The following is a 21,620-nucleotide window of genomic DNA, read 5'->3' as shown; positions in this document are numbered from 1 at the left end:
ATCGATATTGTGAAATTAATAAAAGGGAACTCTTCAAGCCCTCTAAATAAGTACCAATCAGAGGTCAACCACGGTTCTTTAATACTTAACTTCTCTGTTTTCTTATCCTGACCCTAAAATGAAAGTGTCATGTGGTGTTAAAATATCAGGTTTACAGCAGGATAGCTTTACACTGAAGTCTTCCTTGTAATACAGTGTGTGCAACTGCAGCTTGAGAATCTTATTCCCTTTTTCTCTTAATGTTAAAAGGAAGGGCTAGAAAGAACCGTGATAAACCTCAAATGGTGTGCCATGGAAATGTGGAAATTGGTTATCACGATCACACTCAAATAACAAATAAATAAGGCCAAACTGATATATTGATAATGCAGTTTGCCATTCACATAATTTATTAGCCTTTCTCTAAAGTAAGTACCACATCTCGACAGCATCAATGACCCATGTTAACATAAGTATTTTTGTTGTCTAGTAAGTAGTTTTTCTTTAATTACTTTTCGTATGAAGAAGTTGAACTGCACTTACAAGAAGCCTTTGTCATACTATCAGTGGTACCGATATATTTCTGTGTTACACTGTCTCTGACTTCCTACTTATTGGGTCTCTGGGCCCCCCTATAACTTTCTTGCTTTCACCTCTGCTTTTCTGCTACAACCTACAGTGCAGCCAACTAAGCATTAAGACTGACTATAAACGATGCATTAATGCTAGGTCAGCTAGCATGGTACGATGGTTTTGGGACAGATTATTTTAAATCACAAATCTCCTCCCTCATTATCCCTCCTTTTTGTAACCCTTGCAGTAGGACATGTACTTTGCAAGCAACCAACACAACACAGCATACACCCACACACATTTATGAATGATCTCGGACTATAAATATGTCAAGTCTAGGGTAGTTTTTTTCCACATATGCTAAGAGCTCAAACTGGGCTTTTAAGAAAATTCAAAGGTGGTACAGTGAGAGCCACAATTACAGATTAGGACTAGATTGCGATTCTTGCCTGAAAGGAAAAGATAACCACCACCAGGGCAAATAAGTGCTGTCAAAACTACACTTTCGTTTCCTGTTGTATAGTATGTCACTGAAGGCCTTGTGCAGTTTGCCCTTGTTTAGAGCAATTGAACTCTAGCTGGGCATGTCCTGGATGAACATAACATGTCTGAGGTAAAACGACTATTGGTGCTTTGTAAAAGACAGCAATAAACTGGTTTTAGACAGTTTTAAAGCATACCACGATCCAATAATATATTTTTCTCAGCAAGGTTTGCAGATTCGCACTACCCTCTTAAGGCAAAGTTAACAAGCAAAGAGGTAAAAATATCACTAGTGTAAAACCAGAAATAATTGTAAGCTTCGAGAGTGCCAAGACAAATAATTGAGTACCCAATTAGCATCCCAGATCAAGGCAAAATGTTCCAGTGGTGAAATAAATATGTGTAGGATGGTTTTGTTCAGATAACAAAAATTAATTCTAATTTCTTTAAAGGTACTCCATTGAACCTTGGGAAAACAAATGCGCTCCCATATCTTTTTTATGTTAACCCTTTTGCTACTCTTTTCCTTTTTTTTCCCGTTTTCTTGGTTTCCCACTTCGTCTCAACTATTACATTTAAATTCACTGTTTCCTTATACACTCATGGTTCATACTTTTCCAGCGCAATATGTGATTTGAGTAAATGACATATCATCTTAAGCCTTAAGCACGCCTCTTATAATTTATATTTTCTTTTTCTATGGAATTAGCTTAGATTATTTCAAATGCACAACTCCAGAAGGCCGTACTGGCTTCTCCTTTGTCTCTGATCACTTACATTTATTTTGGCCTGTTTCTGCATTTGCGATCCATCTTCATTTAGCGTCCCTTTTGGTTACTGGTTGGTGACAACAAGCACATGCAACCATACATATTATTGTAAGTCGTACTCAACAGCACCTCTTTCATCAATTATGTTAGTGGTTTTAAATATTGGTGCAAGCATAAACCAAAACTGAAGATCTCCCCTGTTCAACATTGGCATCCATTGTAAAAATTCTCCAAATGCAGGCAGCAGGGTTACTATATCATGAAATGTTTTAGGCCACTGTAAGAAAAGAAAACTGTGGAATCAAGATCCTTTTCTTTTATGTAGTGAGACAACTTCCACATACTAAGGTCAAAGTACTTTTACACTGCTCCAGCCATCACTTGGTTTCTCCGCAAATGAGGGTGACTGAGCCATCTAGCAAATCGTTCATGCTAACAGCCACAATCTTTGAGCCATCCTCGTTCTCTTGAGATCCCGGCACCGAAACAATAAGCTGTGGTCCAGTCAACTGGGACTCCTCCATGGTGACCACTTGCTCAGAAGATTCTAAATCGTCTGTCGTATGAATCACCTAAAAATAATGAAAACAAAACGGGCTGTAATTTATATTACACATTTCAAAAAACGTACTGTGTTCCTTTAAACAAACAGCGCACCAGACAGTTCTGTTAGACCTGGCATCAGAAAGCACACATTGGTAGATTTTTGTGTATTTTCCTCTGTTGGAATACAGCTACTTCTTACTAAAGAAATCGGCACTCTATATTGAAATGGACATACATGGGCCATGATTATGAGTGACTCAAAAATATAGGTGTGGAATAATGTGTGGCAAGACAGATGCAAGGACAATGGCCGAAAGCATTCTAACTCCTGCTACACATAGTTACCATGTTTGGAATGGGGAGCTGCTCGTAGATCAAGTTCACTGAGTAAAAATCAATCCAGCCACAGTAACTGGATGCCCCATTTACCAACTGTTTTGAACGGTTGGTAAATGGGAGCGGGGGATCGCTGTGGTCCGGGAGGTAGGTACAGAGGGCGAAGGGGAGGATGGAGCAAGAGACATGGGAGCAAGCCATGCTCCCACAGATCCATATGAACAGGGGGGGCACGCTGTAGTGGTACCTACAATCTGTGCCCAATACTCCTGCAATTTTCAGACGCTTAAATTGGCCCCAGTGTTCCTACAGATCTGTTTCCCTACTAAGAAAATACCCAATCTTGCTTATAATTGGGACCACAGTAGACACGTTGCACCATAATCAAAAGTGGGAATAGCCTTCGTTTACCCAATGGTGCACCTGCATTGAAATAAATGCTACAATTACTTAACATAACATCACCTATTTTATTATCTTCGAAAGGTTAAGTGCACCCATCAGGATTCATGCCTTTACATTACATTAACCATATATAAATGCAATGATCCAACAGTCTGTCGAACTATCCAGCCTGTAGGCATAGGAAATTCACTTTCATTTGAAAGTGGTGTAATCTATAGACAACCTTTAATGAAGCATTGACCTGTTTAGAACTGTGGATTATTTAATGAGCTCACTGTTTAGCTGGATGAAACGACAATTGCCTGCCTTGCTTAGTGGTTTAATAAAATCATTTAACAAAAATCATAATGTTGAAAACATACTAAGTCACTGAAAGGGTAGTTAAGCCCTATACTGCCACATACTCTTTCAGTAGGTCCAAGCCCTAAACCAGACAGCCACACACCAACCTCATTACTTTATGGGGCTTAATTTACAATCTTTGAACATAATTTTCTCTGGTACAGTTTTCAAGTTGTTGGCTTGCTAATATTCCTTCAATGCTAGGTGTTGGATGATATGATTTATTTCATGTGCATGTTGAAATAGCTATTGGGATTTAAGCGGATTTTGATCAGACCATTTGAAGTGATCTTTGAAAACGGTGGAACAATAATTGGCAGCTTGGTAAGTAATATGTTTGGTAAGTTATGCTAGGGAAATCACCTTCCGGGAGGATTATATCCTATTTCGTGGCAGCAAAATAATTTGGCCAGGGGGCACAGAGGCACAATGGGAGCAACTGGCAAATTAGCAACTCTGGTGGAAGTGGTGTTTAAAAGTAGCAGATATATCATGCATCTTTACCTCTTTAATGTCTAAATTGCAAATAGGCATTCCTTTTCATGTATCTAAATAACACTATCTAGTCAGTCAATAGTTACAATTTACCTGTCATACTAAGCATTTATTGCTGTTACGTTATTAATACTCAATACTTAGTTTTATGTTCCCTTATTGATATGCATAATTAGCTATTCAAATATCCATACATCAATGCGGAATACCTTAGCCTTACATTATAGCCATGATGTCTACTGGCCAGCAAAGACATGCCTTTGCTGCTTTCGGTCATTTCAGATGCTCATTTCTGTCATGTGGATTTTATGTGATGGTTGGTGGGGGATAAGGGTCATAAGTTAAGTTGGAAGACATTCTGAACAGTGTCCAAATGCAATAAATTGAAAAACAGGTTTCTAGGTGATAGTTTTCCATGTGATGACATTGTGCTACAAACTGAAGGAAGGTGTGCATGGGTATGGAAATCTTTGCATTCGCTAAAACTGAAAAATTCCATCTACTGTATCTTACAAGGATCAGTATGATTCAGGCACCTCTACCTGACATTAGCTTGGATATGAGCATACCAGATGTTTCTTATCAAAATAAAAATAAAAATAACATTTATGCAAGCTTAGCTTTAACATGCAGAGGAAATGGGAGGATTTGTTTCCAGTCTACAAATAGATGTTTGGAGGTAGGAACAGCACATGGTACAAAAATGGTTGAGGTAAGTACAAAAAATAGGGGTTTGGGGTCAAGATCCTAGTGTGTGTAAGGATTATGAGACAGAGTATTTATTGTTTAGAAGTGACTGGATATCTAGGATCTTGAGAGGGCTTTGGATTTGACACTCACATGGGGTGACAGAGCTCAGCTCACAAGAGGTGAGGCGAAATATTGATAGATTCTCACTGAATCATTTTTACTTTTTAGGTGATGTGGCTTTTAAAAATGTTTGCTCGGCTTTCAGAAATGAAAGTGACGTGACCCCACCCCAGTCTACTGCCTACATAGAGGCTTGCCTATAATGGTGACCTGTGAGGTTGTGGAAGTCATACTAGTAGCATCAAAGAGGACTCCATTGGCACGCCAACATATTCAAGTAGCTTACACCTCTCTGCTACGTAGAAGCACCAGATAGCATAATCAAAAAAATGGATACAGAGATGGTTGTGTGGCTACATTTTACTTGTCAGTGTATGTATGGTCAGAGAAATTACTGAAGTTATGCAGAGAAAGGAGTTATCAGGTCGCACTGAAACATCCTGGGAGTGTGTGGGTTCAAGAGCTTGACAAAACAAAAACATGCACACATTTAAACTCTCAATGAAGTGGCAAGGACGGTCTTGGCTTTCCTGGTAAGTGATGAGAGATTGTTTCTCAAGGGTGTGGGGCGCACAAATGCCTTTAGCACCCGAGGGACAAGATGTCTTAGCTCTTTGAGGGAGGGAATGAAAACAAGAGGGTTTAGTTTTGGGTTTGTGCTTGATGGGACTCTTAAGGTAATGTAGTAAAGGGTCTAACTCTATAAGGTGGATTACAGTGTGAAAACGCTAAGGAGCCAAATTAGATTTATTTTCAGTCCGATCGGTAAATAATGGGGCGGCTATCATGGGATGAGCCAGGGCTTAAACAGGAACTCTATTCATATACTTGTGCCCCCCCCCACACCCTTCATACGATTTGAAATTGGATTTTTGACCTCTGCTCTGTTCTAATGTATGTTAAAGATATGTCACTTTTGATATAGGAGAGACTACCCCGCTGAGCTCCGTTCCTGAACTTTTCTATTTCTAGCTGTTCAACTTTATTTGAAATTAGTCCTGTAGCCACTAAAAGCTCTTCTCTGGGAAACTGTTCTTTGACTAATGTAACTCAGGTGGCTAAGTTTCTTCATTCTATTAAATCAAGATCTCCTTTAGGCGCCTACCCGACCTCTGCTCTTCACCGAATAGATACCTATAATGTCCCCATCCTCACTTTTATCTGCAAATTATCTATAACCTTTACTAATTTGCCACTAACCTGGAAAAAAGCCCTTATCACTGTCTCTTGAAAAAGACTTCCACCAAACCTGCCATACTTTTCAACTATCAACCTATTTCATTGCTGCCTCCGAAAATCAAAATATTGGAATAAGCCATCAAAGCTCCATTATTGGCTTCTTATGTATGGCTCTGATAGAGAGCCTCTATTATATATTTCAGTTTCTAAATTCTGAGCACTCACTGTTATGACCTAGCAATAGTTGATGACAAAACTTGTTACCCACTGCTGCTATGTCATAAGGGCTGGGCTGACATGGCTCTCCGAGAGTCTGCCAACGCAGTGCTGTCTAACTGTTTTGAATGAAAGCAGAAAACACAGCTGCAGAAAGGGGAAGGAAATGAGGGAAGGTCTTGGGGGTTATTCAGGGATGACAGGTAAGATTTTTTTAATGTTTGGCTCAAGGATACATAAAAATCCATGTTACGTATGGCTCCATTATCACTCCTTTGCTACTGCATAGCAATTGAAAACAAGGGCAGATCATATTGGGGGCTATACATAACAAAACCTCAGATGTCAGAGTGACATCATAGACAGCTCAAGCTTTGCTCTCATTGCCTATTAGATGTCACGCAAAACCCCCTCAGTCAAAAACACCCCCATAACTCGCTGTTACCGATCTAAATTTTATGTATTTTGAGATTAATGAACCATTTGATTCTTTGCAGCAAGGCATCAGAGGTACCCATGGCACAGAATCAGTCTTGCTGGCCATGGTGACAATATCAGGCTGACCTTAGACAAAGGTAATTCAACTGCCCTTATGCTGACAGACTTTTATGTGGTGTTTGACAAGGTGTCTCACACCATTCTCTGAATTCGAAATATATAGGGATGCCCTGGAATGATTTCATTATTTTCTCTGGAACAGAAACTAAGGTATCAACATGCCTCCTTTTCAATCAAAGGCCTTTAATCTTGTGTGCTGCGACCTTAAGGGTCCTCTTTGAGCCCAACACTATTTGATAGCCATTTCTTCTTTAGCTACCATAATCAAAAACGTTGTTTTTTATTTGTATCATATGCTGTTGATGCACAGATCCTTGTGACTATTTCTGAAAACCTACAGCTCCGTCAAAGCTAACTTTATTAAGGATATGGCCTCCACAGGTGAGTGGATGAAGCTGAGCTGTCTTGAGCTTACAGATGAGAAGACTGAAATCCTTTTTCCTGGCAATTATGCTTTTGGTCTGCTCCTCTAATTAGTGGCTGGAGATCTTGGGCAAGCCCTCATGCCTCAATTGCATTCGTCAGAAATCTGAGAATTTTGTTTGACGCTGCTTTGCCATTTGATACATAAGCTAATCGTATAGCAACCACATTTTCTATTACTACTTACTCTGTATGAAGTATTTCTTTTGCTCCCTATTGACTTTCATAAGACAACTGTCCAGGATCTTATTGCTATGAGACTGGACTGTTGTAGCTCTTTATATCTAGGCACACAACAGTACAATGTACAAACTTTGCACTTTGCCTTATACTCTGCATTTCCATAACCCAAATTTTGAAATTCCATCTACGTTTCCTAAATTGGGTTCCGGTGCGGAAAAGGATCAGCTTTAAAATCCTCAGTCTTACGCACTCAACTTTTTCTAGGTTTATTCCCCTTACCTTGAAATCAGGTTCATGCACCACCAGCCTAATAGGGCCCTCAGATCAGAATCATGCCTTTCACTGTCAGAACGGAGAGTTAACTGTTCCAGGTATGTTGGTCAATTTTTCTTCCACCTGGTCACAACATCTTGGTAGGCCCTAACCCTCTGGATTTGGAGCATTCCTGATCTCTCCCTCTTCAAGAAACATTTGAAGACTTGTCTTTCCAATCTTCTTAAACTTCCCCTTGCCTCCAATGGACAGTGTGATCAGTGACACAACGTCCTTCGGTGCTACACAGATTTTTTTTCATTCATTCATATGCTTGCGCTATTAAACTTAATACCTCCCACGGGTTCTCAGAGGACTGTCTAGCTCCTCAGGCTTCAGGTAACAAAGATTAGCCATAATAACATTAGGTGAAACTGACTTACCTCTGTGGACTGAATAGCTGGGAATACCCTGTCAGGCTACTGTTTTACTGCCTGAGTTTCGAGGGAGAAGGAAGTGGCTACATGGTGGTAGGCAGAACAGTTGGACAGAGGGGAAAATGTCAATGAAAACGCTTCTCTACTAACACTGTCCTCCTCTGTAGGGCCCTTGGATGTAGGCTAGGCAGGTTCTTAGGTGAGTGAATATGAATAACCACATTAAGATCTTAAGACGCTGCTTAAGTTTGGCAAAAACACTTACTAACACACCACTTAGCATATGATGGCATAAATAAAAAGGCAAGTAGTGACCTCCCACATCCCAAGAGAAGTACCTCTCACCTTATGCTTTCAGGGTACAGGAACGTGAACCCAATTAGAACAGAAAATCCTTTGCTAAGGTTTAACATAAGTGATTCTGGTGGATATTTCTCAAAAGGTTAGTTCTCATAGATACCAATCTTCAACCTAGTGGATTTGCAACGGTCTCACTTATGAAATATTTGTTTAATTTTCTCCCAGTAAACGTGCTTTGGCTGGAATACGATGATAAATCACAAAAACCCACCCATAAGGCTCTAGGAATGGATGATTAGATCTTGGTAAATTCTGAGCAAATACTGAGTAAAGAATCCCACGCTTTTTATAATAGGTGTTGTTGTTATTACACAATTTTAATGGGACTCCATTTATCGACCTTGTTAGGATGAAAGGTTAAATTGGACTTGCCAGGATTTTGTCTTGTGACCAGCAGATCATATTCAGTGTCAATGGCGAGCTCTTGAATTGCACAGTCATGTTATTGGGATAGCCAGGGAAGCCTAAACAACAACAACACTGTCCGTTTAACCAGTGCCTTCCCAGGGCTGTACACGGGAAACGTTTGTAAGGTGGTCACGGCCTACATGCCTACCAAAGCAGTAACACGGTCAGAATAATATTCCTATAATAATGTTGCACAATATGGAGAATGAGAACAGAGGAATAAAATACCATAAAAAAGCACATCAGTAACCAAGACCTGCCAGTCAAAATATGACATGAAGAGATCATGTATTAAAAGAGCAAGCATCACAAAAACGATTCACAGTATTGTTTTTACGCTACAATCCAGCTATAAAGACACAGACAAACATTTGGGATGTTTATTTTCAAAATATCTTTAGTTTAATTTTGTAAATACACCACAAGCATATTCTAATGTCACAGTCAATCATCAACTACATACACTGGATCAAGTTTATTTTATCCATCCAATGCACAAATGACTTACTGAGAAACAACGCAACTTGGGGTGGTGTTTGAAGGTATACATCAAATAGCTGTAAAATCTACCCTTTCCAGACAAAATGTATTCAGCTTCACACCTGTCGGGCTCACAATTATTGAATGCAACAACTTAATTGAAAATGCCAAACCTCGCCCAGCGGTGATGAAAGTGAAACGGAAGGGAGGGAATTTCAACATTTCTTTTCAGAAAAACAGATATAATTTAACACAGTAAGAAGTCTTAGATCAGAAAAACCCAGCAAATTGCACAGCAGTGTACCTAGAGACCCAAGCCGCTTATCAGACAGTGAACGTTTACAGCAATACCTTCAGTACTAAAGGAGAAATTAAAAAGAATATGACTGAAGATAAACGTTAAGGATTCATTTAAAATTAATTTCACGACATATATTTGATATAATCTAATTGCATTATTATAGCTGAAAAAATGTAAACCTGCATTTCATATAATTAAAGTGTCTCTCTGGTGTAACAGAATGTGACGCTAATATACTGCAGGAATGAACTGGACACGAATATAACTGAAGCAATATCTTATTGACCGAGTATAAGGCACTCCTATTTTGACTGGAAATGTGTGTTAGCTTTAACCCCAATAAAGGGACCTGGAACTCTGTGGTCTCACAAATAATGATTTATGTTTTTTCAACGTTCATTTAACAAGAAATTCATAAAATGGGTCTTCTTATGAATGTTGGCCTAAGAAGCAAATATCCACACCAGCATGGAGAGCAGTTACAATCAATGCCACTCATTGTCCACCTAAACGATGGTACAGCAATGAGTTAAGCTGGTTTCTCTCGTTGGTTCATGCATCCTTTCTACAGCTACGGAGTGCATGTCTACAACACGCCAGCTGCAGAAGACTCTAAATCTCTTGTTGGTCCATTAGGCACAGTACATTTGCAGAAAGTCTTGTGTAAAAAGAGTGCTTCCAGAAACTCAGGGAATTGTAAGTCAATTTACCCTACCTGCGAAGTACCCATTAGAGTGTTGCATGTAAGTAAACTGTGGGTATCCAAAACCTACATGCTGACCACCGAATCCTCCATTTCAGAGTGACATCAAATTGGCATACTGTGATCTTCGAATGGTATAATATGTCACTAAGTCCTTTTGGCGTTACAGCAGCCCTTCGTACAACAAGGCCTGACTAGAAAGACAGAGTGCAACTTCTTTATTCATTTGGTCATGAGCAACAAATAGAAACCCTTCAACTTATGATCAGTAAAGATGAGTTTCTGCAAATTGGTAGGAACCTTAATGTAAGAAGCAAATGCTCGAGAGAGGATTCTCTCTGATGATGTACAAGAGGTGTGGGTGAAAAGTGGGTGATGATGAAGGCCACTTGTGACAAGATATCACACAGACCGCTTACATTTGGAAGAGTCCAGTCAAACACAGCAACTAACTTTTCAATAATAGGCATTGTAAGTCCATGGCATATAGGGAAGGGGTTGAACTGTTGCCCTCGACCTCCCAACCCCTCAAATGACTCACAAAACCTTTTTTCAAATCAGTCAAAAGTGTCACATTAATGCCTGGATGTAGCAGAGGCAATCTGAATGCTATTCCCACTCCCTCTCTCCAGTCTGACCGCAAATGTGTATATTGTTGCCACATATCTGGGAGTTCTGATGGTACCCCAAAATTGCTAAACCATCGTATACGATTACTGCAGATTAGAGATCTCAACTCTGAGGGAGTTAACAAATCTATAATGCAACTTTAGACCTACGAGAATACATTTTCACTTGCAGCCATCTACCACTAAAGATTTATGCTAACTACTTCCTGCCCCATTTCTGACCCCCAGATTACTGCTGCGGCGATTTAGTAGCACCATTTGTCCCATAGTGTCAAAGGTGGAAAATAAATCCAGTGAGACCAAAACAACTAGCCAAACCATGTTACCTTTATTAAGTACGTGCTCTTCATATACAAAAAGGAAGCTTGCTAAAATCTGACGATGAACAAACAGATCGATTAGGGTCAAATATATGAATATAACCTATGGCCATGTTGACATGGAGAATAAAAGCTGGGACTGCCATGGCTAGAATTTACTTAACCAACAGATGGCTTTGAAGACATTTAACAAAGGTTTTGTAAAACAAAAGGGTAATCTTGCCACAGGAGCAAGATACTGGGTGGCAATATTTTTAATCTTAATTTCAAGCTATATCCTTTCAGGAATAGGCACCTTGGAGTGTGTTTAATCTTTGGCTTAAACTGGGTCCTCTCCATCTGCTTCATTGATTAGGTTAAGAGTATCTGGTTGCATGGCTCAAGTGACAGTCTGCATTGCCTGTAACAACTCCTCACAAAGTCTTGTGATATGCACTTCTTTTTGGGATTGCACCAGCTTCATGAATTTCATAAAGCGGAAGCTTTAGAGAAACCAAGTTGGTTGATGGTACCTATGAAGCAGCCTCAATGTCACCCCCCATGTTATGAATCATATCTGAAGGAGCTCCCAGATGTTTACATGTGCACCGCTCAGAGTCTAGTTTCTCAATTCTATCAAACCCCATGGTTACCATGTCAGTGGAGAGACAAAAGGAGGCTCCCTTCACATCCACTTCTCCAACTACCTAACATGCGCAGTCCTGCCACATGAAAGTTTGTCTTGTTACTTGTGCAAGATAATTTGGAAACACATTAAGGCTGAGTGGTAGTAGCTTTGGAAACTAACATACACCGGCAAACTACACACATACATTCTAAGAGGCATACATTCTCTAAATATGTGCTACATCCCTAATGGCCATAACAGCACACAGACAGTTCTCCATCAAAATGTGCAGTGTCCATTTAAGTGTCAACAGCTAAGCTGGCAGCCAGAACTCTGATTTTATGAATTCTGTTAAGGCAATCATGCTGAGAGTGGCAGTGGTTACAAAGTGTGGGACTCTTCCCCATAGGCTTTTCATGATCTGGTGCCACTGACACTTCCACTACACGAAGTCCTCATACACACACTCAGACACACAAATGAATGTATGTCACCAAGAAGACAACTAAAATGCTACCTCTTGGTACATACCCCAAACCTCGAGCTACTGCATGTCTTAATAGCAGTTTAAAGAAGAACCGGACAGTTTCTACCCACTGTTACATTAACTTGAGTAGGTAAAGCGTTATGCAACATTCTAAAGGGGGGAAGATATGGGAGGGCATAACCCTGTTGGAAGATCAGCAGGAACCATGTGTAGTATAGAACAGACTGCCACCTAGGAAGAAAATATCTGCTCCTGCCTCCCCCAGGGTTACTGCATGCTGCTTTAGGAAAACTAGAGCAGCTTGGGGCATAAACATCAAAGTGGAGGAGGGCTAGGAGGAACGTTGTCCGTGGTGATGTGCTCAATGTCTGCCTGACCCCCGTTCCAGTCATGAAAGGACTGGGTTGGCTGTTGCAGTGACCAGGCGCTGTCTATATGACACCCTCTGGAGTGGCCCTAAAGGGACAAAAGTGATGAGGAAATTGTCAAGCAGGGATAGAAAGGGTCAAGGAACATGCTGTGGCTCTGCCTTCTTTAAAGCGTTTGGGGGTAGAAGCAGCAAATTCAGATATATGTATATATATGATACATGCACGTCTCCACAAAAGCCAGTGGACCCAAGCATGGCACACAAGCACTACATCAGTGCACACCGTTTGCACCTAGGAGTAAGTAGCAGCAAGGTCAGTCTTAATTGCATATCTGGCTGCATCCTGGCTGCCCTGAGTGATTCGAACTAAAGATACTCCAATCTGGAATCACCAGCTAAATCTTGTTGGCTATGTCAGCAGACCTTTATAATCTTTTATTTAATTTCATCCAGAAAGTGCAATAGCGAACATGGCAACACGTTTCGGCTGGAGGCTTCCACCAGGCCAGAGAGTTACAAGTGAAGAGTGTTTTGTTTAAAGGGACTAGCCCTTCTCCCATCACCCCTTAAAAATAAAGTAGACTGCATAATACTCTAGTCATTTAGTTGCTACCGACCTACACCATTTTAATCCTCCCATTCCAAGTATTACAATGAGGAAGAAGGGGGGAGCTACACCAAAAGGGCTGTGTGTTACAAAATTAAAGATGACATCTTGACATGTCATCTGTTAAAGTGCCTAAGTCACCAACATGAGCAATTCATAACAACTTCAAAGATGGATCTGTAACAGTTTGATGCAGTATTGCACAGCACCCACAGAACTGAAAAAGAGGGGCAGTATATCACAAAATACATAATGACATATTGAAGTTATATCTGGTAAAGTACCTGTCACCAACATGAGCATAGTAATGACAATTTCAAAGACTGATATATGACAAATAAAAATAAAAAATATCGACTAAAAGTGGGTGTTGTGGACACAGTTCTCAAGAAGAGTGACTTATCCACAAAGCACATTGTTAAAGAGCAATGTGCTGAGACCAAGAAATATCATGTCCTGCGATCCTTTCAGATGTTTCCTATGCTAAAAAGCATGGCACGCAAGCACCACATTAGTGCACACCGCTTGCCCAGGCAGTCAACAGCAGCAAGGCCAGTCCTACTTGACTTGCATATTTGGCTGTATCCTGGCTGTCCTGCGTGATTTGAACTAAAGAGACCCCAAACTTAATTTAAATCACCAGTAAAATCTTCTTGGCTACGTCCCTGGTGACGTGTGTCTAGCAGGCAGGGCACAATGACCGACTTCAATGACCAGCTGTGAGGAGAAAATTTGCTTCCTTTGTTTACAAAACACTTAAATCCTTTTTTACTCTGTGTCAGGAGCAGCTGTGGGGAATACATTAGTGTTTACATTGCTGTTGGAAGCCTGGACGGTCAAAAGCGGTGGGAAGCTTCATAAGGAGCAAGGGATAGCCTAAGAGCCCATAAGGAAGTTTAAACTGAAGTAGGGGCTCCGACAATGCTTCCCAACTGTGCAAAAGCTCAGTAAGGACATTTGTCTTGACTTCCACCGAAAGCAGTTGTAGGTCCATGAGGTAAGAAGCATGTCTAATGACTATGGGAAATGAAGCAAGCACTCTTCTCCATTGGGGGCCCTAGGAGCAAAATCAAACCCATATCAGGAGAGGTATCAAGCTCATTGGCCTTCTCCAGCATGTATGTATGTATAAACATGATACTGTTTTCATAATATGGAGTAAATAATCATAAACTCTGTCATCATTATCAGGTAGTGGCAAACTCAGGTCAGAATTAGAGGTAAAAAGACAATGGAGCCTCTGAGAAAGGATTTGTGGCAGAGGGAGTGTTTCGTCTGAATCGTAACAGACTGTAATCGGTTGTGCTGGAGGGGAGTCAAAGCGTGAGCTTAGACAGAGATGACATGGATTTGGCTCGGGGTTGGACAACAGAGTCGACAGAAGCTTGAACTCTAGTGCCGGCAAAATCTGGACAGCTGTTGATGAATAAAGGACTGGTGTGGGTCTCGGACCCAGAATGAAAGTTCGCAATGGAGCTGGTGAGGAACCAAAGGTGGATTCTAGGGATCAGATGATGTAGTGGATAGACCCGCCACTATTGGATGCCCCTGCAGATCCCTTGAGAGAGCCAGAAGAGTGCCAAAAATACACAGCATGGGCTCTTTAAAGGTCTTGACCAACTGCTGCATCACGAGGGCATAGGAAATACATGGTGCATCAGCACAAGTTGTGGAATCAGCCCTTCAAGCGGGAGTGACATAGATTGGAACCTTGACACTGTACTGAATTCTCTTTGGACAGAGCAGTGGGCTGGGGCTGAGTTCCACTTCGACTTATGCTTCTTCTTTGACTTTGATTTCAATTTACCAGATGATGTTGAATGTAAGGAAGACCTGTTGAGGGAGCGATCTGGAGAGCAGGAGTGAGTCCGTGCTCTCAACTTGGAGATGAAACATGAGTGAGACTTATGCAAGTTCCCTTACTTCTTTTGATGTTCTGCGATGAAGAGCTTCGCTTCATGGTTTCGGGTCGTCTGACTGTCTCTGACTTTGAGTGCATGAGGGCATATACTTCTTGTGGATTCAAATGACGAAGTTGTGTCCTGAGCCCAAACATCAGAGGTACTCCTCTGACATCTGTTTTCACAGCCATGGCACAGTTTGACTCCTCTAGACTTCTACTGGGGTGTTTTGTGAAATGGCTAAAGCTGTAGAACTGCAGCTGTACATATTTAAGGCAGGGTTTTACAATTTATTTCGTGAATTCAGCACAAAGTATTATGGATTGACATTTTAAACTGCATTGTGTCAACATTTTGAGACATTTAAGAAAAAGTTACAACTTGTATTTATTTTTTCAAGGTGTTCTATAAGGCACACTCACCTGCATCACCTGTGTAGGAGTTGCATGTCCCTCTGCAATGACTACCTCTGGATGCTCCGTCTCGTAATGTCTTTGTAACTGTGGCTGTGATGTGAACAGCTCCCCGCACAGTTGGCACCCAAACGCGTTTTCTGTCTGGCTGAAGTGCTCAGTTGCAACGTGGTGCTGCAGAGCGCCAGGGAATCGGAAGGCATCCGTACAATACAGACAGCGAAATGGCTGAGACCCTAGTGGCAGTAAAAGAGCAAGACTGTGATGGATGGAATTTTGAGGAAAGAAACGGCAACATGTATAATAAGAATGTTAATCTGTTAATGTTTATAGCATGAGTGAACTGAAATGTCTGCTACAATGAAACCAATCAATAAAAGCTTAAGACAAAGGATGCAAATGTATGGACGAAACATTACAACTAGTACTGCTAATTATGAAACTAAAGTTTCAGGTGGCACAAATTGCGCTTAGTTCTTATTTGAACAATTTCATGGTGACAGAGGCCGGAAAATGTTGTTGTTCCATTATTTACACTGGAATGATGTGATAGTTACATGACCTGGTCATGTCACTAAAGTTAGAATGCTTGTACTTCCCATGAAGCCTAATGCGTTTACTTTAGTTATCACTGACAAGCAGAGAACCACAATAAGCTGACAGCATCTATAGTGAAGTTAAAAGAAGCACAATTTTTCAGATCCAGCTGCTTTCAGTTAGACTTGTGCTCACGGTGATTGCCCAGCTCCTCCTTCATCTTTTTATATGGGAGAGGTATGTATGCAAAGGAAAGTTTTTAAGTCAAAATTGGTGGTTAGATGAATAATTACCTTCTGAAATGCCTTTGCTAATATAGACTATCTAACTTCAGATTCCCCACCTTGTTAATTTCCCCAGGCAGCAGACTAGATCCGAAAACTGTTGGCAGCAAATCTCTCGGGATGGTGGTGGTGTGAGGCTCCGCAATATATGTTTATTACCTATAGGTAGTTATAGTTAGGACCAAGTTTCTATTGAAAAAACATTTTTTTATTTGCCTATATCTTTCGAGCCAGTTGATGAATCTTCACAAAATTTTCCCCAAAAAGTTTGACACTCATTTCAGCTGCTGTCTGGAAAGTTTCTGGGTGATCCGTTAAGCAGGGATCGAGAAAAAGGGGTGAGGGGCACAACTTGTTTCCTCCAAGTTAATTTCTATAAGGATTTTGAACACGACTACAGCCCAAACTACAGGATGGATTAATGCTAAATTTGGCAGAAAGCTAGCTCTTGGTCCAGAAAGCACCCTTTTTAGGGTCGAGCCTGCGTTGCATGCGCTCGCGCATGCGTATCGCAGCGAGACGCTTTTGTATTTAGAAAAGGGCTCGGAGCCCTGTCAACTTCACGTCAGTGTTTTTTATTGATTCATGGGCTTGCCCAATAAAATCTGCTTGCTTTCATTAGTCGAAGGCAAGCATACGTCATGCCTTTTCCGGTGGCTAGCCCTCCTCGAGCGCAGCGATCAAGTACAGAAAACATGCGAGGTTCGCTGTTTTCCATCGGGCTCGTGGACTTCTTTTTCTCTAATTTACGAGCGCGATCTCGCTTGGCAGAAGTCGAGAGCTTTATATAGTTAATTACACTTTTTCGGGTTGTGTACACAAATGCACTTTTGCCCGATAGGTGAAAAGTCGGGTTAGAAGTTTACAACGCGATCAGCTCTAACATGAGCAAACGCGAGACCCGTTGCATTGTAAATGCTTGTTGTGATTTGGGGCCAGAAGTACAAGGCATTTTTCTAGTCGCAAACAGGCCGACTTGCAGAAAAATGCTTTTTGTGATGTTCAAAGCCCAAACTGCGATTCAGTAACTTGCTACCAAATCGCAATTTGTGATTTGCGATTCGGTATTAGGAAGGGGCATGTCCAGGGCGTTCCTGCCTAATACCGAATCTAAATGGTATGTATGATTGTTTAGTGACCGTGAATGCGGTCACAAAACAATTGCATTTAGCATCAATTTCAAATAAGGGACTCCTTCCCCTTTCTGGATGCATGCAAAAACGGTTTTTAAGAGTAGGCATTGGTCCCACGGACCACCGCCTACTCTTAAAAAAAATGAAACTGAAATGTTTCATTTTTTTCTTTTTAAACGCAGCCTGTTTTCCTTTAATGAAAACGGGCTGTGTTTAAAAAAAAGATTGCTTTATTTAAAAGCAATCACAGACATTTTTTGTGATTCCCGTGGGTCTCAAATTGCGACCAACCTCATTAATATTGATGAGGCAAGTCTGTTTGCGACCCAACAGGAATCGCAAAAGAAACTCAATGGAGTTTCTTACATTTGGAATTGCAATTCCCTAATTGCGATTCGCATGGAATCGCAATTAGGGAATCGCAATTCCAATTATTTGTACATGTGGCTCATACTTGTACAAATAGGGATGCGGATTCGTCGTGACTCCTGCGCAGAGTGTCGCAGCTCCACGTCCCAGGAGCAGTACTGTGATTGGGTGGTCTTAACCTGTGCAGAACGTCGAGGCCGCCATTTTATAAACCAGGACGTGGTCCCAGGGGATGAAAATAGAGGGTAAAAACTATCAAAGAGGCTAGGGTAGGGGAACCCTGCCCCATGGGGGCATTTCATGGGTGTCTGAGGGACCCCTTTTAATTTTTTAGAGCCCAAAACAGTTTCCTTTTTACATGCATGGAGTTGTGACTCTGTTGCTGCGATTAGTGCAGCCCCTCCCCATATAACGTAACAACTGAGTCACAAACCTTGTAAAAAAATATACATTCACACACTCACTCGCACACCCGCAGACACTCATACACCCTCCCAAAGACTCATGCAGTAACTCACGCACCCACTCACAGACCCACTCAGACTCTCACCCACCCACTCATACACCCACACAGACACTCACACACCCACTCAGCGACTCATGCACCCATTCACAAATCCACTCACTCACACACCCAACCACAGAGCCACTCAGGCAGTCTCAAACCCACTCACTGACCACAAATAAACTCATACACCCACTCACAGACCCACACAGACACTCACAAACCCACTCAGTGACTCACACACCCACTCACAGATTCACTTTGACTCTCACACACACACACACACCCATGGATTCACTCACACACCCAATTAGACACCCACTCACAAACTCAGAGACACACACACCCACTCAGACACTCACAGACCCACTCACTCTTTTAAACCCACTCACAAACCCACACAAAATTGTACACCTATTCACAGACGTACTCAGTGACTCATGCACTCACTCACAGACCCACTCAGAGACACACACGCAGTAAAAAAACCACTCAGACTGTCACACCCACTCACAGACCCACTCACTCTCACACACACACCCTTACAGACCCACACAGACACTCACACACCCACTCACAGACCGACACAGACACTTATACATGCACTCACACACCCACTCAGATACTCACACACCCACCCAGACACACACACACACACATTCACAGATCCACTCAGCAACCCATGGACCCACTCACAGACCCACACAGACACAAACACACACACACATACACACACACACACTCAGAGACCCACTCAGCAACTCACGCACCCATTCACAGACTCAATTAGACATTGACAAAGGTATTCGGAAAGCTATTGGGACATGTACAGAGCGAAACAAAGACATGGATAACAAGTTTGATGTTGTGCATTGAATGTGTGGTTTTGGCTTGTGAATCAGCTACTCCAAAATGTTTGTGAAAAAAAATATCAGATTTTGTTTGAAAATGAACTAGTGTTTGAGAAATAGTATGGGTCTGAGAAGAACCTTTGTGTTTATTGGGTGTATATGAGTACTAAACAGAAGAGTGGATGCAGAGTTTTCAAGTTGCTCAGAAACACCCTGTTGCTTTCATCTGTGAAGTGAACACCATCTGGTCTTATATATTCCATCTATGTCAAAGCGCAGGCTATTATTGTAGATAGAGCCCTTGTTATGGTCTATGAGGAATGCAGAAACAGTTCTATTAACATGTTTCCTGGCTTTGTCTATCCGTGGACAGAATTCAGTTGATCACCTCCATTTCTGCCTCTGGCATATGTTAGAGAACACCAAGGCAGTGTGAGGGAAATGTTTCTTTAACTGAACACAGGTACCCTTCATTAGGACTTCCAGTCCTACCCCAGTCAGCATACCCAAGTCATTACCACCACAGTGCACAAGCATGAGGTCTGGATGTTGGTAATCCATAATGCTTTCAACTAATGAAAGCAATTGCTGCCACTTTAACAAAGTATTATCCACTTTAGGCAAACCTAGGTTCCTGTCAATGCCACTCTTTCTAGCATACTCACTAGCCACAAAACATAGCTATAACCTACAATCCAAACTCTAACCATTTTGAAGGAAAGGATCCGTAGCACACAGGAGAAGGCTGCAGCTGAATGAGCCAGTTTTTAAAATATGAGGATGTCAAAATGGTAGGCAGCACCTGGTTTGAAATAAACACAAATTTCATAGGCTATTGTATATACATCAGTAGATAACAATAGGTAGTGATTTAAAACATTAAGTCGGTAGATCCGTGATTGGCTCTGATTATTTCACAAACAAGTATTGCTATTTTGGATATACTTACATTCTGAATCAGTCAACTACACCTGCCACAGAACAACATAAAGTTGGTATGCTTCTGACAGAAAGTGCTATGACCTGTTGAACTACTGATACAGTGGAGTGTTCCAAAGGAGGTTGCTATGGCAGCTGAGGTGAAAGACTGTGTGGGGAAGGGCAGTGGGTAAAGCATAGTTAAAAACTTCAAATAAGAGTGGTTTTGGTACAGTTGCTAGTGTAAAAAAATAATTTTCCAATTCACTAACATCATTGTATGTTAAATGTACCTGAAAAATGACAGTAACAATAGTATATACATTTTAGAACCCCCGTCTGGAGTTGCAACTCCGTTGAGAACTTACACGGGGGAATCATGGCTGGGTCCTTAGGTTGAAAGGAAACCATTAAGATATAAGATAAGAAAAATAAAATATGAAACACAGTTTTTTGATTTGCTAACTAGGACAGTATCACTGAGACCAACGTTGAAAAGGTTGTCATTAATGGTTCCTTAGTATAAATGGTGTACCATTCCTATGCTGCGATTTCATGCCTATACCAAGAAAAGAGGTAAAGTTATATTGTGAGAATATTTTACCTAGCAACAAAAGCCATTTAACAGGTATGTGAATTAGAGAGAATAGTTAGATTAAATGTGTACTCACAGGTATGTGTGTGGATTAGGGGGCTAAAACTGTTATGACAGAGAAAAAGGATAGTTTCTCAGATACAGCCAGAGAGGTATGGATACTTTAATTGACATGTGTAGTAAGGTATTTATTATTTGAGAAAATGAATAAGACTAGAAGGCTTAAAACCATGTCTTTTGCATGTTACAGCAGGCTTTAAATGCAGAGTTTCACTTTCAGGTTGAGTTGGCATTTATAACCACTTACCAAGAATTAGAGTTATTTTTACTAGATGTAAGTTACGCCTAAGATAGGCTATAGGTAGGCTACAGGAAAGGTGTTATGTGCTTATAAGTTCGAGATATAATTTGTAGTTTATCAATTCTTCACTTTCAGCTCCATATGGTATATTTATTCCCCAGTGTCTCACCTATACTGTGCACCCAAATCTGTTCTCAAAAGAATAATGTAGCACAGCCTGGCCCAGGTCCCCAGCACTCTATCCTGTGAAGCTCAACTCAATGAGTTGTTCTCCGGCAGCGTGAGACCTTCTTTTGTAGTGCTGCAGCAACCGCAATTTGCACCTCCTTTGTCCCCGTGTCCTGGGACCTCCGTGAGTGCTGCCTGGTCATCTGTGAGTTCCCTCCAGTGTTGGGAGCCCCCTCTGCCTCCTCACTCCGAGTTAAGGCCCCCAAGTCCCTCCTGCGTCCAGGCAGCACTATTTTGATGCAATCCATGACATTGCTTGAACCAAGGCTTGTTGGACGAATCCAGCACTGCAACTTGCCTGCATCCAACATCTCCACGTGGGACAT

At 41.3% G+C, this 21,620-nt stretch overlaps 1 protein-coding gene across 3 annotated transcripts in view; it reads right to left on the bottom strand.

Annotated features, from left to right (window-relative positions):
- Nucleotides 1–1,581: 1,581 nt before the first annotated feature.
- The window catches only part of ZBTB40 (zinc finger and BTB domain containing 40), a 295,060-nt gene continuing 275,021 nt past the window's right edge, over nt 1,582–21,620 (bottom strand). For 2 of the 3 annotated variants that reach the window (XM_069240706.1, XM_069240708.1), the window contains exons 18-19: nt 15,583–15,809; nt 2,049–2,377 (exon numbers count right to left, since the gene is read on the bottom strand). In XM_069240706.1, coding sequence (XP_069096807.1) covers nt 2,183–2,377; nt 15,583–15,809 — 422 coding nt within the window. In that variant the 3' untranslated portion in view covers nt 2,049–2,182. Of the gene's footprint in view, nt 2,378–15,582; nt 15,810–21,620 lie in introns of all 3 variants that reach the window. The other variant, XM_069240709.1, reaches the window with a different exon arrangement.

This window comes from Pleurodeles waltl, chromosome 6, assembly GCF_031143425.1.
Source record: "Pleurodeles waltl isolate 20211129_DDA chromosome 6, aPleWal1.hap1.20221129, whole genome shotgun sequence".
Taxonomy (NCBI): domain Eukaryota; kingdom Metazoa; phylum Chordata; class Amphibia; order Caudata; family Salamandridae; genus Pleurodeles; species Pleurodeles waltl.
Note: the sequence above shows the minus strand (reverse complement) of the source record. Positions and strands in the feature narration are given on the sequence as shown.